General features: G+C 40.4%; 2 protein-coding genes across 2 annotated transcripts in view; one reads left to right on the top strand and one right to left on the bottom strand.

Annotated features, from left to right (window-relative positions):
• The window catches only part of FANCD2 (FA complementation group D2), a 58,104-nt gene extending 57,440 nt beyond the window's left edge, over window positions 1–664 (bottom strand). Inside the window, exon 1 of the mRNA XM_081159655.1 lies at window positions 448–664. The gene's annotated coding sequence lies outside the window, so the exon portion shown is untranslated. The remainder of the gene's footprint in view (window positions 1–447) is intronic.
• A 15-nt stretch (window positions 665–679) lies between these two features.
• EMC3 (ER membrane protein complex subunit 3) lies at window positions 680–16,265 on the top strand. The gene is made up of 8 exons (XM_081159654.1): window positions 680–1,036; window positions 5,744–5,801; window positions 6,136–6,229; window positions 8,585–8,689; window positions 9,382–9,463; window positions 11,053–11,132; window positions 12,149–12,231; window positions 15,058–16,265. The coding sequence occupies exons 1-8, from the start codon at window positions 882–884 to the stop codon at window positions 15,184–15,186; spliced, it is 786 nt and encodes a 261-aa protein (XP_081015780.1). The 5' UTR covers window positions 680–881; the 3' UTR covers window positions 15,187–16,265.
• Window positions 16,266–16,769: the final 504 nt, after the last annotated feature.

Raw genomic sequence — 16,769 nt, 5'->3', positions numbered from 1 at the left:
CAAGAACTATTTTACTTAAGTTATTCCTCACAAAACGTTTTGCGTTGGTACCATTATTCTCATAATCAGTGGCAGAGCTGGGATTCTAACTCAGGATCCAGAATCTGCCGTCTTAACTACCACCTATACCTACTCTTGATTATAATAATGGCTACCAATAAGAGTTAATATTTACTATGCACCAGGCACCATGCTAAGAGTTTTCTCGATCCGTTTCCTCGTTTAATAATTACAACCATTATCAGACATTTTGCAGGCGGAAAAACTTAGGCAAGTCAGGGCCCGCTGACTTCTGGGCAAGCCCTTAACAGTATTCTACTTTCTGGTTTACAGAGGAGCCTAAAAGACGGGAAGATGGGGCCGGCTACGCGACCTAGGCCGTTCGGGTAGAGAGGTTGGGGATAAAAGCCCTTCTCAATTCGTCATTTTAACGACGCAGGGAGGTACCTGAAGGTCTACCCCACGATAGGACTGATGAAGAAGCCGAGGTTTAGGACGCGAAACACCGGAGGCAAAGGCCGAGCTCGGCAGGGGCCTACAGGCCAAGCAGTAGAAGAGCGAGGCCTCGGCAGATGACGACGGCAGCTCCCCTCCTCCGCCGCCAAGCCGTAGCCGCCCCTCGTTTAAGACTTTCCCGCCCGGCGCGACACCACCTGACGTCACCGAGGCGCGCCGCGCCGCGACTCCAAATTTCCGCGCCGGAAGTGGGCGGCCGGGTGGCCCGGAGAGGGGCAGTGCGCCAGGATTGAGTCGGCTGTAGGGTCCCGGGCCAACCTGGCTGAGGGCGTGAAAAGGCTCCGAGGCAAACTCGAGTGGGAGGCCCGGCATCCGTGGGACGAGAAACCCAGCTACACCTGGTCGGGGGCCGGCGCTTTGTGAAGATGGCGGGGCCGGAGCTGCTGCTGGACTCCAACATCCGCCTCTGGGTGGTCCTGCCCATCGTTATCATCACCTTCTTCGTGGGCATGATCCGCCACTACGTGTCCATCCTGCTACAGAGCGACAAGAAGCTCACCCAGGAACAAGTCTCTGACAGGTCAGCGCCCTCCGGGATCTACCGACCTCACTCCCCTGTGACCTTGAGCAAGAAAGTGCCGGGGTTCTGTCAATTCACTCTGGTTCTACATCGCGCTCCCACTGGCTGGGTTACCTGGGCTGAGTTACCTGTTTCACTTTCGTCGTCTGTCAAATGTGCATGATAACAGGATATGCCTCATAGAGCAGGGGTGGGATTAAATTTTAGGTGATGCCTATAAAGCCTTTAGCTGGGACAGATTAAGTGCTCAAAAAGATGTTGCTGTTAATATTGTTAGGCTAGTCGCCAACCCTCGTTGGGCTTATCTATGAACTATATAGATAAGGTGGATGTAATTATACTCGTTTTACCAAACTACAGTGTTGATTAGCTGAGATAACCAAGTGCTTGGCAACATAAAACTGCCACAGAGATCTGAGTGGTTGTTATTATAATTTCCCCTACTGGAGTGGAGGCAAATTCTTCCCCATGTGCTTCATTACAGTATTTATCTGTGAAGAGAGGTAATTTGAGATTATTTTAGGTGGTATCTAGATGTGTGCCCCCTCCATATTAAAATAAAAAACATTTTCAGTCAATCATTATGATTATTTTCAGGGATTATCTCAGGTAAATGTTTTTATGTTTTTAATACATCCCTAGCATTTACTAATCTCCATTTTAACATAGAGCAAGCCTCAGGCTCAGAACTTTCCACAGGCAGCAGTATCAAGTTAAAATTTAATAATTTTGTTTTGTTTTTATTGTATTTAACACTTTCTATTTGTAGCAAGTAATACTGGTTTTACATTTGCTGGTAATTTAAAGATTTCTTTTAAAACTTCTATAAATAGAAAAACTGACATAAAAAATACTAAGTTTTTAATAGTACAAGTGCTAAGTGAATAAGATAAAAATAATAACCATGGAATGAAAATACTGAAGTTTGGGAAGGACTGCTATCATTTTCAGTTGTGCTTCCCAATTATGCTGAGAATAATCATGATAAACCAACATTTATTAAGAACTTATTCTATGCCAGGCACTGTTACTTATTTAAAATTCAAAGCAACTCTGTGAGGCAGATGCTTTCCCATTTTATAGAAACTAAGTGTTAAGGGGTTCCGTGGTCACACATGGTGACATTCAGGACTTAACACTAAATCTTCTGTTTCCCAAGTCTGGATCTCTTTCCACTGTACCACAAAAGCCACTAAATTACTTTTCTGTGGCATCAGTTTCAGAACTGATCAGAACCAACCTTCTTACGAAGTCAGTTCACCACAGAAAGGAAGGCTATAGAAAGATGTAAAGTGGAGAGAGCTCAGGCAGTCAGCATTTATTTATGTATTGATAACAATAAATTGTTTCATTTTACCCACAAATTAACACTGAGATAGATAATCCTGAACCCATATTTACATTTGAAGAAAAGGGAGCCTGGCAAAGTTAAGTAGCCTTCCCAAAATAACCAAATAGTAAGATATTGTGCCTGTACTTGAACCCAGGTCAGTTTCACTACCAAGTTAAATTCTCTTGACTACAATTCCTGATGTCATAGATTCTCTGCCACAGTTTTTGCTCCTGGTTCACTATGTGATATTAGAGTGATGGTTCTGAATGATAACAGACCCAAAGCTCCTTTTTATAACCAAAATGAAATTCACAGTTGATGTACTCTACACAAGAACATTCAAAAAAAGGGCAGCATAATGCTTTAGTGTAACAATCAGGAGAAATAAAAGGAAAATAATTTCATTTCTATTTCATAAGTACTTGTGCACAGCAGTCCTAGAAGATGTAATGGAAAAGCCAGGTGCAATCACATAGCTATAAAATCCCTAAGAATTGGGATAGCGCGAATTGTAGGCTGATACAGTGTGTTAGCTACTTAGATATAATGAAAGGCGGTGTTTGGATGTGATTTTACTAAATGGTGAACTACTCTTGAAGTTCTGAACAAAACAAAGTGCAGTTTTCCCTTTATTTGCTTGCTGGTTGCATATCTGGAAATTCAGTACACATAAAAATCATCCCTCCCAACAACTGCAAAAAATGGAATTAGGTTTGAGGCTTAGATAATTAAAACCAATTTGGTAAGATGTCAGAAGTAGTGTGAGACATGGGACAGTTCTTTGTACAGTGGTACTCGGTTTTTGAACGTCTCCGTTGGCGAACATTTGGGTTTACGAATGCCATAAACCCAGAAGGAAACACTTCGGTTTTCGAACACACTTCGGAAGTCTGAACATGCCGCACAGCTTCCGCTGAGGGCGAGATCCTGAGGCCTTACTGTTGGCTGTTGATCCCTTGGTTTTCGAACGTTTCAGAACCCGAACGGTCTTCAGGAACAGATTACATTCGAAAGCCAAGGTACCACTGTATTGCACATCTGTCCCCAGCACTGAGGGATATACTTAGTTGTATGCTGTTTTTCTCCTTCCCAAAATTTTGACACTCAAAAAAGTTCCACAGATTTCCATAAGGCCCTCTAGAGGGCAGTACCACCTACATGAAGAACCACTACTTGAAAAAACCCTCAACATTTCGGGTCTTAATTGTTCTATCTCCTAAGTGAGGTGGTTGGATCATGCCATCTCTGACATGGTGTGTTATGTCTTTTTTGCCACAATTTAAAAGAAATACAATGGTCCCCACATCGCTTTGTATAATGTGGTTCTTGCTTACCTGTCAAACCTCATTTTCACCACATTTTCTGTAGTTCTCTTTCTTCCAGCCATATGGCCTTTACTCAGGTCGATCCTCAGAGACATAGTGCTTTTTACTGCCACAGGGCTTTTTCCCATGCTCTTCCCTCCAGCACTTTGCCAAGGTAATATGTCTGCTTATCCTTAAGATTCCAACTTAATCATACATCCTCAGAAAAGCTTTCTCTAAGCCCTTACCTTCTCAGACTCTGTCAAATCCTCCGGTTGTACATTCCCATCATACCATCCATTGCTCCTTCATAGGATGTAACAGGTGAATTTCACATTTAGTCCTGTGATTATTTGATTACTGTAATTCTCCCCCACTAGATTTTAACCTTCATAAGATATTTACTTTTTGATCACTTGTTTATATCACCTAACATAGTACATGGCACTCAGAAGCTCAAGAAGTATTCATTCAATGAGGATAAATATGTTATTGTACAGAATATGAATGGAGCCATAGGAAGTTAAATGACTCACCCAAGATTACATAGCTAATATGTGGCAGAGCCAGGATTTGAACCGATCTGCCCAACTCCAGAGCTTAAATTTTTACCCATTATTCTAGACCCAGTGCTGTTTAAACTGTGGTGAAGGGCCAGCTTTTTCGTTTTTTAATTTCCAATCTATCACAGACTGATGCTTTTATAAAATATTTCGATCATGTATTTGGATGTTGTAATGTTAAGTTACTATAAATGTTTCTAAACCCTTATGCTCAGTGTCTGTACTTAGATCAGTATTGGTACATAGACCACACTTTGAGTACTTTAGACTAGCTTCCAGGGAACAGAACATATTACACATCACCTCTGTAAGCCTGTGTATGGAGCAGTCAGCTGTACAGTACAATGAGGCCAGGAGGAGGTAGACCAGAGAGAATTCCACAAGGGCTCCAGGTATCTGGAAGAGTTTCATAGAAAAGGTGGAACTTGAAAAAGGTGAAGGAGAGGGGCACTGGAGAATTCCCAGCATATGGAGAAAGCTAGAATATGACAAGGAGACCCTAAGGATACTGACCTACTGCCTAGAGCAGGTAGTTTATACTGAGGAGTAGAGAAAAACCAAGCACAGTTCTCTTGTGTTCATTTCTGTTAGGATTTTTTCCTCCTTTTTTCAAGAAGGATTTCTGTTAACCTAAGGAAGCTTTTATTCCCCATTAAAACAACTTTCGAATGCCCTGGCTGGGTAGCTCAGTTGGTTAGAGTGTCATCCCGCTAGGCCAAGGTTGCTAGTTCCATCCTCTGTCAGGGCACATACAAGAAGCAACCAATGAATGCATAAATAAGTGGGACAACAAATCGATGTTCCTCCCTCCCTCTCTCCCCCTCCCTCACTCTCTCTAAAATCAATAAATTAAAAATAAAACTTTTGAAAACCTAGAAGAAATTAGTATTTTGATCACTGTTCTGTTTGCTATTTGTGTCTTAGCACTCCCTGCTTGTGGTATTGCACTCTTACTATCTTTTATGGTCAATTATGTTCAAATATCACCAAATAATTTCATTTATTAATTTAATAAATGTTTATTGAGAGCTTACTAACAGTCTGAATACTGGGTGGAATTTCTCTTTGTTGTCACTCAGATAACAACCGTCAAGTCCTGTACTCATTTCTCTGGGGGGCTTAAAAAGTTCCTTCAGTCCTCACCCTTCCTCTGTCCTCCTGTCCCCAAATCATCTGAGTAGCATCCAACTGCTACTCTTTTCACTCAGAGAAAGTTCCTTCTTAGCTCATAAAGTAAGAGACAGCTAAGTGTTCTAAATGTGCCTTCTTCAGAAATCTTTGTTCGGAAACACAGTCACTTCTGAAAAATGCTCTTTTGAAAACCTGATTTGGGGGTTAAGTATGTTAGATTGGTTTTAAGGATACTTGTAGTTTGAAAAGTTTCCGCACAGAACTGTTGCCAAGTAGGCCCTCTCTTGTGTTTAAATAGGTCTTCTACTTTATTCTCTCCTTTTCTTCTAGTGTTTCGCTTTTATAAAAATCTCATTGTCTTCGTTGTATTTTTCAGTCAAGTCCTAATTCGAAGCAGAGTCCTCAGGGAAAATGGAAAATACATTCCCAAACAGGTACTCATTTATCTTTTATTAAAAGTCTCACGATTCACTGTTGAGGGCAGTAGATATCTGAATGTTTTATAAGGGGACTCTTTGGGGAAAACTGAAGGCTGGCAAGTTAGGAATTAAGCTGTGGCCTGGTGGTGTTTGCTGTCATTGTGACCTCACCCTTCTTAGGAAATTGTTTTTAAATGTGACTCAGCTAAAGTGTCAGCTCAGCTGCCAAGTAGGCTGCCAGCTCTTAGTGTAATAGCATATTCCAAGGGCCTTCTGAACCTCTGGGGAATAATTTGACAATTTGCTATGTCACAGTTTTAAGATTTCAAAAGCTCTTTTTTTCTACTAGTCTTTCCTGACACGAAAATATTACTTCAACAATCCAGAGGATGGATTTTTCAAAAAAACTAAAAGGAAGGTAGTGCCTCCTTCTCCTATGACTGGTATGTTTATTCCCTTCTCTCATCTTTAAGGAAAATTTTTAACATGAGTGGGGGAGGCAGGGGGGTTGGAAGGATGTTATTTGATTTCAATGTTTAAATATAGAAGATAGTAATATAAGGGACATTAGATATCTAGTACAGGGATCTAAGAAGTAGAGTTCTCTCTTTCAAATAAATCTGGGAACCCCAGTATATAAAGTAGATTTAAAAAAGAGCTCTCAGGCCGTCGTCGGGTAGCTCAGTTGGTTAGAGTGTCTTCCTGATACACTGAGGGCACCTACAAGTGTCAACCAGTGAATAAATGCATAAATGGGTGGAACAATAAACTGATGTTTCTCTCTCTCTTTCCCTTCCTCTCTCTAAAATAAATTTTTAAAAAACAAAATAAAAGAAAAATAGAGCTCTCAGCTAAGGGGTTGGAGAGGCTAGAGCCGTTGTCTCTGGGCTTCTCCCCTTTGCTGTTCCTCAGGACCGAGGGCCCTACTGAGTACAGTTGGAAAAGCTGGGACTCTCACCCAGTGCCTGGCTCCTACTGCTGACAGATGGCCACCCAGCTTCTGCTTGAATGAGGGAGAACAATCACTACTCCCCTAGACCAGCTATTTCTTTGTCAGACATGACTGCTTGGCTCACCCCACAATTTTTACTCTTAACAGATTTCTTACTTCCACTGATCCCTGTTGTGTGAAAAATACATCTTTAAAACAAAATGTATTATTCCATATTGACTATCCTCTCATTTTAGTATCCATTTCTTTAGGTGAGATAACCAACTATTTTAAATCCAGACAGAAGTTACCAGAATTTATTTTAATAAGTCTTTTAGAAAACCTACAAGAAACAAAAGACCAATAAATTTATGCAAAGATACTTGACCTACTAAAATCTATGAAATGCAAATTAAAAACAAGATGTCCTGCCCGGCCGGGCGTGGCTCAGCGGTTGAGCGTCGGGGTTCAATTCCCGGTCAGGGCACATGCCCGGGTTGCGGGCTTGATCAATGACTCTCTCATCATTGATGTTTCTGTCTCTCTCTCTCCCTCTCCTTTCCTCTCTCTGAAATCAATAAAGATATATTTTTTAAAAAAACACAAAAAAACCCAAGATGTCCTTTTTAGCCCATTAAATTGGCAGAGATTGAAAAGCTTGACCAAAGCTGCTACTGTCAAGGCCATGAGAAGTCAGGCTCTCTCACTGTTATTGAAGGACAGTTTGACAATATCTGTCCAATTTTCAGTGTTCAAACCCCTTGACTTAAAAAGTCTATGAGTTTCTCTTACAGAAACACTTGCAAAAACATGCAGACTTATGTACAAGGTAGTCGTTGGCAGCACTGTTTATTGGCAAAAATAAAAATCGGAAACAATCTATAGGTCTACCCAATAGTGATGACTGTGACTACATTATGGATTCCTATGCAGACATTAAAAATAATGAGAGTGCCCTGGCCAGTGTTGCTCAGTGGTTAGAATCTCAGCTAGAGCACTGAAGGGTTTCAGGTTTGATTACTGGTCAAGGGCATGTACCTGGGTTGTAGGTTCGATCCCTGGTCCCAGTCAGGGTGCATGCAGGAGGCAACCAATTGGTATGTCTCTCTTATATCAATGTTTTTCTCTCTCTCTCTCTCCCTCTCCCTCCCCTTCCCTTCCCCCCTTCCACTCTCTAAAAATCAATGGAAAAATATCTTCTGGTGAGGATTAACAAAGAATAACAATAATTAGAGAGATATTATACTAATGTGGAAATAGCATTCACAGTATATTGTATTTTTTTTAATTAAGAAGTAGAATAGTGTCTTGACTGGGTGGCTCAGTTGGTTGGAGCGTCATCCTGTACACCAAAAGGTTGTGGTTTGATTCCCAGTCAAGGCACCTAACTAAGTTGCCAGATTGATCCCCAGTTGGGGTGCTTATGGGAGGCAACAGACTGATGTTTCTCTCTTTCTCTCTCTCTTTCCCTCCCTCCCTCCCTCCCTCCCTCCCTCCCTCCCTCCCTCCCTCCCTCCCTCCCTCCCTCCCTCCCTCCCTCCCTCCCTTCCTCTTTAAAATCAGTAAACATTTCCTCAGGTGAGGCTAAAATAAAAAGCAGCAGAATAGTGAGCATAGTATCCCTCTATTGTGTATATATAGAAACTACTGTGTGTATATAAATAAAAAGGTGGAAGGATATGCAGCAGTTAAAAGTGTTTAGAGAGTAGGCTCAGAGAAACCATCTACATCCTGTTTGTATGTCATTTGAATGTTTTACAGTGAATTTGTATTACTTTAATTAACAAATAAATTTAAAATTTACAGAAAATCAGAAGTCCCTGCCAACAGTGGTAAAATGTAGTGGTCTCCTGTGTTTTTGTCTTAGATCCCACTATGCTCACAGACATGATGAAAGGCAATGTAACAAATGTTCTCCCTATGATTCTTATTGGTGGATGGATCAACATGACATTTTCAGGCTTTGTCACAAGTAAGTTACCACCGAGAAGACTTGAAGTTTATTTCTTCTGTGCTCCTTTCCCTTCTCCCTATTCAGAGAAATCAGTGCTAACATCATGGGTCCTATGTTCTGTAGTATAAACTGATAACATCTTTTGAACAATAAAAAAGTTAATATGATTTTATGGCTCTTATTGCAGGCTGATTGTAAATTCATAATGCTGGTGTTTTACTAATAGAAATTCAAATAAGTGACTTGCTAATTTGTATCCGAAACTAATTTAGTGTTCTAGTTGAGTAGAATAAAGGGAAGCCCATTTCTATTTTGACTTTATTTTCTAGGCGTCGGGTGAGTCTTTTGAATATTTATAAGTTGTTTTAATTTAATTTGAATTAATTAGGTTTCTTAGTGATGTAGTGCTCTGTGTATATATATTCCACTTTAGGTTTAACAGATTAGTGCAACTTTCTTTTGAGATTTTAGGACACAGCTCAGTTTGAGTTCCTTCTCCTTAAGCAATAGAGAAGCTGGTGTTCAAGGAAGAGTGACATTTGACATATTTCTTCAGAAAGTGACAGAAATTTCCTTGTGGGAATCTTTTACCAAACTCTGTGTGGTCCAGAGTTCACACCTCTTCAGGGAAAGAATATATACATTCACAGTTAAGCTATTCTAAAAATAAAGAAACTAGGAGTGATTGTGAACTTTTTCTTTCTTTACAGCCAAGGTCCCATTTCCACTGACCCTCCGTTTTAAGCCTATGCTACAGCAAGGAATTGAACTACTCACATTAGATGCATCCTGGTAAGAACTTTCTTTTGAGTCTTACAAAATGAGAGAATGTGTCAGCCTCTTTTCTCTAGGTGCTTGGGTCTTAGGAGTGCAAGGGGAGATGTATGCATCCCAAAAAAGTTAAAAGATAAAGCCAGGCAAACCTTTTAGCAATACCCTGGAGCATATGGGAGTGGATGTTTGTATTATTTTTTCCAAAATACATTACTGCTGATACATTAATCATTTTCATTGGTACCAGTCACTGTGCTAGATGTTTTTCATATATTAACTTATTTTTATCCTCATAGCAACCCTATGAAATAAGTGGAGAAACTGAGATGTGACCACAAAGTCTGTCCAAATCCAGCACTCAAGTCTTATTTACCACTCTGTTTTTTATAGCAGAGTAATAAAACCCAAACTCTGAAAAGCTTCTAGAACACTGCTACAGCATGTGGAACCCAGTAGTGCTTCTTTATATGGTCTCTGCAGACTATTTTGTCTATGGCTTCCCAGAGACTTGCATAAAAAGGAAGCCAGACGAGGAGGGGGAGAATGGACAGTGGGGTCATCAGTGGTAACTTCCCTGAACGAAGCAAAGCGGTCCCTGGGTGTATGGGAGGGGCAGGACAGATCAGGTGCCTTGGCTGTGCACAGTTCCACTAGAGAAGACAAGCTGTAGTTATTATGAGTAGAATGACACTATTAAACCTTGACCTTCCAGACTCATTTGGGCTAAGAAAAACTTTGTGTACAAGAAAAACTTTATCTTTTCTCAGCATCTTTTACTGACATGCTTGTGTGGACAAAGGAGACTGGAGCTCGGTATACAACTAGCTTACTGTTAGATGTAGATCCACAACATTATGTACAGATTGGTCATTTATTTACCTGCATCCTGGTGGAGTAACCAGAATAGACCCCTGCTGTTGCATGACCTGAGTATTGGAATGAAGTGTGAATTCTGTTTCTGTATCATTTCTCATACTTTTTTTAGGTTTTATTATATTGGAGCATATTTATTTTATGAGGGCAAAGTGGGAAATCTAAGCTAAGGAAAGCTTTGGTGATAAAGTTCAAAACTTGGAATGGCTCTCCTGGTAGCTACAGTTTCAGTATTGCAGGTATTTCCTGAAAGCCACCTCTAATCCTTTCCTGTAAATATCAAGCCCACCAACACTTGTGATTTCCTCTAGAGAATGGGATTCAGAACTTTTTATTTTATGTACTTCTGTATTGTTTGCCTTCATTATTTATAGCAAATGTGTATTGCTTTTATAATTAAAAAGAATAAGTGGTTGGAAAGCCTGTTATGTAGAAAGGAAAATTAAGCAAAGCTTACATTCCCTGATTAAATGGAAGCGCACCAGTTGTGAGTTCAGTTCCTGCTACTGAAGACAGAATTTATTACATAGTTATAAGTACAGTTTGCCTGCAGTGAGCTATAACTTTTGGTAAGACTGCCTTTACAATTTGTATTTCTTCTTTGGTTATGCTTTGAATGAATGTAGCTCACCTCTGGTGATTTCTTTACATACTCTGGACAACTTGGGTGGTAGAAAAGTGTGAAATATATTAATTCTGACATAACTACCTACACTGTTTCAATTTTGCTTTAGGGTGAGTTCTGCATCCTGGTACTTCCTCAATGTCTTTGGGCTTCGGAGCATTTACTCTCTGATTTTGGGTCAAGATAATGGTAAGGAGTACATCAGGTTTAATAAGCGAATACTCTGATAGATGAATCATCCATGCCAGAGTCAGAAAAATCATGTAGGCTGTGCTATTTGTTAGCATAGTCAAATACACTGCTTCATTCTTTAAACTTATTCTTAAGTTTCTGAGGTATTCTGGAACAGTTAAAAATTCCAGGGTCGCCCAGTTGGGTGTGACTCAGTGGTTGAGCATCAACCTACGATGCAGGAGATCACAGTTTGATTCCTGGTCAGAGCACATGCAGGCTCGATCCCCAGTCAGGGGCATACAGGAGGCAGCCAATCAATGACGACTCTCTCATCATTGATGTTTCTGTCTCTCTCCCTCTCCCTTCCTGTCTCTGAAATCAATAAAGATATATTTTTTTAAAAAAATTCCAGAGTCAAACTGAAGATCTGAGTTCTCCGTGGCAATAACAGGGATAATATGTAGTCCCCCACAGTCTGATGCCCTCAGTGAGGGATCCACTCCAGCAGTGTAAGCCTGTAAACCTGAAGCTGAAAGAAGGCCTGGTTTGATCAGTTAGCTCACTGACGAGAGTTCTTGCCAGTACCTGTCCTGGTTGTCTCACTTAATGGCTGGGATCTCAGGGAAGTTATTTAACCACTCTAATACTCTGTTGTAAAATAGGGACCTTAATAATTAACTTCAGGGCTTCTTGTTAGGAGTAGGTGATGTAGAATACGTAAAGCGCTTAGTGAAGTTCTTGGCATATAGTAGTTATTCAGTAACTGGTGACTGTTGTTTAAATTTGAAATAAGGTTTAGCACTTTCTTCAGTTAACCTGCTGCTGCTACTATTATCATCTCCATTCTTCAGGAGAGGTAAAGTGACTTTTCCGGGGTCACATAGCCAGTGTAATGTAGGGCCAGTCAGTGAATCTGTCATATGTCATAACCTACTACCGAGCATCTGTAAGTTTTGTGGAAGGACCTTTCTTCCCGAGGTACTGGGTGCTGCTGAGCCCTGGCACTCATGTAGGTGCATCTTACTCTGCAGCCGCTGACCAATCACGGATGATGCAGGAGCAGATGACTGGAGCAGCCATGGCTATGCCCGCAGATACCAACAAAGCTTTCAAGGTACATCCCTTCTTCCAGCCTCACTGAAGCTCCAAAAGGCATTCAGAGTTACCTTAAAGATGGGTTCCCTGAAGCAAGTGTAGTGTGTATTATTCCATCGTTTAAATTTAAATTTAGCAAAAGATGTATTTTAGTTTGCATATCTCTTTCTCTTGAGGGAATCATGTGTTAAGTAAATTTGAGATTCTTGGTACTTTTTCTGTTTTTTTAATGCTCACCAAATTCAGTCTATACTGTAAAAGAAGCTGTAAAAACAGTCCAATCAGAGGCACCAGGAAAACATTTGGAATACTTAACTTTTGGACCCTGTAGACGTGAGATAAAAATTTCATTTAAAAAAATCAGTACATAATAGAGCCTTTTCATGAAATGATTTTGTAATTTATAAAATCCAGTATGATTTTTGTACAGGAAAACCTCACTAATTTTTCATCATAAGAACGAGGAATAGAAGGGAATTTGCTCATCTTGCTGAAAGACATCTATGAAAACCCCACAACTGATACCATACTCATACTGACAGGTTTTTCTCTAAGATCAGGAACAAGACAAGGATGTCCACTCTTGCCACTACTATTCAGCATTGTACTGGAGGTTCTAGCCAGGAAAGTTAGTCAAGAAAAAGAACTAAAAAGGCATTCAGATTAAAAAGGAAGAAATAAAGCTATCTTTGTTTGTAGATGACATGGCCTGTCTTGTATATAGAATAGTGTAAGGAATCCTCTCCCCCCAACCCCCCAAAAAACCTGTTAGAGCTAATAAACAGGTTTAGCAAGGTCTTAGGATACAAGGCCAATATAAAAAATCAGTTGTATTTCTACACACTGATGATAAAGGAACCTGACGCTGAAATTAAGAAAACAGTTCTATTTACAATGGTATCGAAAAGAAGAAAACATTACAGAATAAATTTAACAAAAAAAGTACAAGACCGGGAGACTGTGGAGGCGAGGCGGCTGAGGCTCCGGGATGAACGCGCCTCGTGCCTTTGAGTTGTGCCTGTTGGGAGGTGAGATTACCATTGACAAGCACACCAGGGCACCCAGTGCCTGTTTGTTCACCATCAGCAAAGCTCATATGCTAGGAAACATTATTAACTCATAGCTGTTGTGAATGTAAGTAATGCCACTGGTTAAAAGTGGCAAGTTTTGTTATGTATATTTTACCACAGTAAAAATTTTGTAATGGGACAAAGACCTAAATATAAGAGCTAAACTGTGAAACTCTTAGAACACATAGGTGTAGATGTGTGTGACCTTGGATCAGGCACTGACTTCTTATGCATCACATTAAAAGTACAAGCAACAAAAGGAGAAATATATAAATGGGACTTTGTCAAAATGAAAACTTTTGAACTTCAAAGGACACCCTCAAGAAAGTGAAAAGATGTGTGGTGATTGCTGGGGTTGGGGGGGAGGTGGAAGAGGGTATGGGGGGATAAATGGTGATGGAAGGAGACTTGACTGGGGGTGGTGAACACAGTACAGTGTATAGATGATGTATTGTAGAATTGTATACCTGAAACCTGTAGAATTTTGTTAACCAGTGTCACCCTGATAAATTCAATAAAAAAAAAATACAGTGAAATGACACCCCACAGAATCGGAAAAAATATTTGCAAATATTGTATCTGAGAAAGGTCTAGTATTCAAAATAAAAAACTCTTAGAACTCAACAATAAAAAGACAACCCAATAAGCTTATGGAAAGATGCTCAACATCATTAGCCATCAGGGAGATGCAAATCAAAACCACACTAATATACCACTTCACACGCACCTGGATAGTAAAAGAAGATGGATAGTAACAAGTGTTGACAAGGATGTGGAGAAATTGGAGCCCTCACGTATGGTGGTAACGGTGAAGCCACTTTGGAAAGCAGCTTTTAGTCCTTCTTCAAGAAGTTAAAATAGTACCATATGACCTAGCAATTCTATGCTTAGGTAAATACCCAAGAAAATTGAAAACGTATGTCCACACAAAAACTTATACAAGAATGTTGAGAGTACTATTCATAATAGTAAAAAAGTATAAGCAAGCCAAATGTCAATCATCTGATGAACAGAAATACAAAAGAGCATTTTGGTATACATGTACAATCTCTGGACTGGAATGTATACAATGGAATATTACACAGCCATAAAAAGGGATGAGTACTGAGTCATGGTACAACAGGGAGGAACCTTGATAACATGCTAAGTGAAAGAAACCAGTAACAAAAGGCCACGTGTTATGTCCAGAATAGATGAATCCAAAGATACAAAAAGTAAAGTAGTTGCAGGGCTTGGGGAGAGGGATGGAGAGGAGTGCCTGCTACTTGATGTGCAGTTTCTTTTGCGGGCAATGAAAGTATTCTGGAATTAGGTAGTGGTGATGGTTGCATGTCTTTGTGAATATGCTAAAAACCACTAATTGCATATATTAAAAGGGTGAATTTTATGCCATGTGAATTACTGTTTTTTAAAAGAACACACCCATGAACTAACATTTGTATTGCATGCTAAACTTCATAAAGCATATTTTTAAAGCCCACTAACTAAAGGCAAAGTATTCAGCATTAATAGACTATTTGAGAAATGTAATTAGTTACTAGCTACGACGACCTTAAATATTTTACCTTTCTTACTTTAGTCGCCTTGTCTGTAAATTGGGGATAGGGGTGGATGGGGTGGATGGCAGCACCTGCGTCAGGATTGCATGAGCTTATACATGTAAATAGCCTGCCCCAGCTCCCAGCCCAGAGCAGGTGCTCACAAAGGTCAGCACTACTCTCAGTAACAGCCCTTCTGTCCCTCTCTCCCTGCCCTGGTGTTCTCTTCCTTTGCAGACAGAGTGGGAAGCCTTGGAGCTGACAGATCACCAGTGGGCCCTAGATGATGTCGAAGAGGAACTCATGGCCAAAGACCTCCACTTCGAAGGCATGTTCAAAAAGGAATTACAGACCTCTATTTTTTGAAGACCAAGCGGGAATGAGCTGTGTCAGGAACTCAGAGTAGCGCTTACCTTGTAACTTTCGTTTGAGCAGGAGCCTCTCGGAATAAAAAGGAGGATGCCTGAGCTGGCGGGTGTGCAGCAAGGATCATTCTTGTCTGAGCCGGTTCCCCTTATGTTTGAGACTAGAGGAAATACAAGGAGTGTGTGCTGGGTGACTTACCCAGAAACAGCTATTTTTTAAATGTTTTAAATTTTCCATCTGGTGACTCTAGTAATGAAAGTCAGAGAAAGGGGGAAAAACTCAAGCTAGTGATAATATATAAAACTTGGCAAAAATACAGTCTTTGGAAAAGGCGTTGTCAATTATACCTAATTATTATGTGTAGTCAGCCTGACTTCTAACCACAGTAGACTCCTGTTTTCCTGGGATCCAAACACCCTGCATTTTACCTTTAATTTTTTGTTAGTATTTTTATACCTTTCTTTACACAAATAATACATTTTCATTACGGAAAATTTAAGAACTATGGGTAAGCAAAAAGCGAAGACCCCTGTGTTCATTTGAGCCTAGAGAATGACAGAAAGAGTAAATGTGTCAGGACCTTATTCAGTAAACTTTTCAGAGTGAATGCCCAGGGCTAGGACAGACTTAGCAGACCTTCGCCATCTCTAACACTGTCCAGTGAAAATCAGTGACCGTGAGACACTGCCGGATTCTCAAGTGCCTTTGGGATCATTAAAGACAGGCTCGACAATGCGAGGTCTTGATCTGGAGTTCAGAATATACCAAATCCATTGGCAAGTCAATGGTGCTACGCTGTATGTGGCTACTCAGTTAAACGAAAGACCGCGTTTCCCAGTTATTCTGCATAAAAGTTTACGTATCACTGTCAGAAGGGAGAGAGGGTGATTGTTGGCAGACACATAGTCAAGGGTTGCCAGGAATAATTCTGTCTGGATTAACTCCTAAGGAAGTGGCAGGGTGCCATTTCTGTACCAAGAAGTGAATGTAATTTGCATGTTGAACGCTGTAATCAAGAACAAACAACTCTTGACTCTACAAATTAAACCATCCTGTTTTCTCTTCTTTGCCTGTAAAAATGTTGCCTCTGTGGGTTATTAACAGCCTTTGACAGTAGTTAGGAGTGTCTGTTGTGTATCCGTGCTGGAGAGTCTAAAGTGAAAAAGTGTGAGCCTTGCCCTCAATGAACTCATAAGAGACACATAAGAAATGAGAAATTCTTAATCTTTGGGTCACAGAACCTTTTTGAGAATCTGATGGAAGCTCTAACCCTCTCCTCCAGAGTAATACACAGACACAGATTACTCAGGTAATCCTAGGGGTATTGATAGACCCTCCAAAGCCTATTCATAGTGGCCCATGGACACAAGGTAAGAAACGCAGATATTTAAAATAGCTGCTTAAACAAAATAGTAAAGGACCAAGGGTTCACAGGAGAGCTAACCTTTGACCTGGGCCTTGAAAGAGTTCAATGCAGAAGAGCATCCCAAGCAAAGGGAACAGAACCAACAAAGGCCCACAGATTAAAATATCCACAGTTTATTGCACCCCAGGGAAGTGCGGAGTGGTGTGGTATATACAGA

This window comes from Miniopterus schreibersii (assembly GCF_964146895.1).
Source record: "Miniopterus schreibersii genome assembly, chromosome: 15".
Classification (NCBI taxonomy): Eukaryota; Metazoa; Chordata; class Mammalia; order Chiroptera; family Miniopteridae; genus Miniopterus; species Miniopterus schreibersii.
The sequence above is the reverse complement of the archived record's forward strand: the minus strand, read 5'-3'. Positions and strand labels throughout refer to the sequence as shown.

What these genes read in the sequence shown, in the direction of transcription:
- EMC3 (XM_081159654.1), top strand. Translation starts at nt 882, where the DNA reads ATGGCGGGGCCGGAGCTGCTGCTGGACTCCAACATCCGCCTCTGGGTG. An exon ending in CAGGAACAAGTCTCTGACAG is followed by an intron (nt 1,037 to 5,743) that starts GTCAGCGCCCTC and finishes TGTATTTTTCAG; the next exon opens with TCAAGTCCTAATTCGAAGCA. An exon ending in ATACCAACAAAGCTTTCAAG is followed by an intron (nt 12,232 to 15,057) that starts GTACATCCCTTC and finishes CTTCCTTTGCAG; the next exon opens with ACAGAGTGGGAAGCCTTGGA.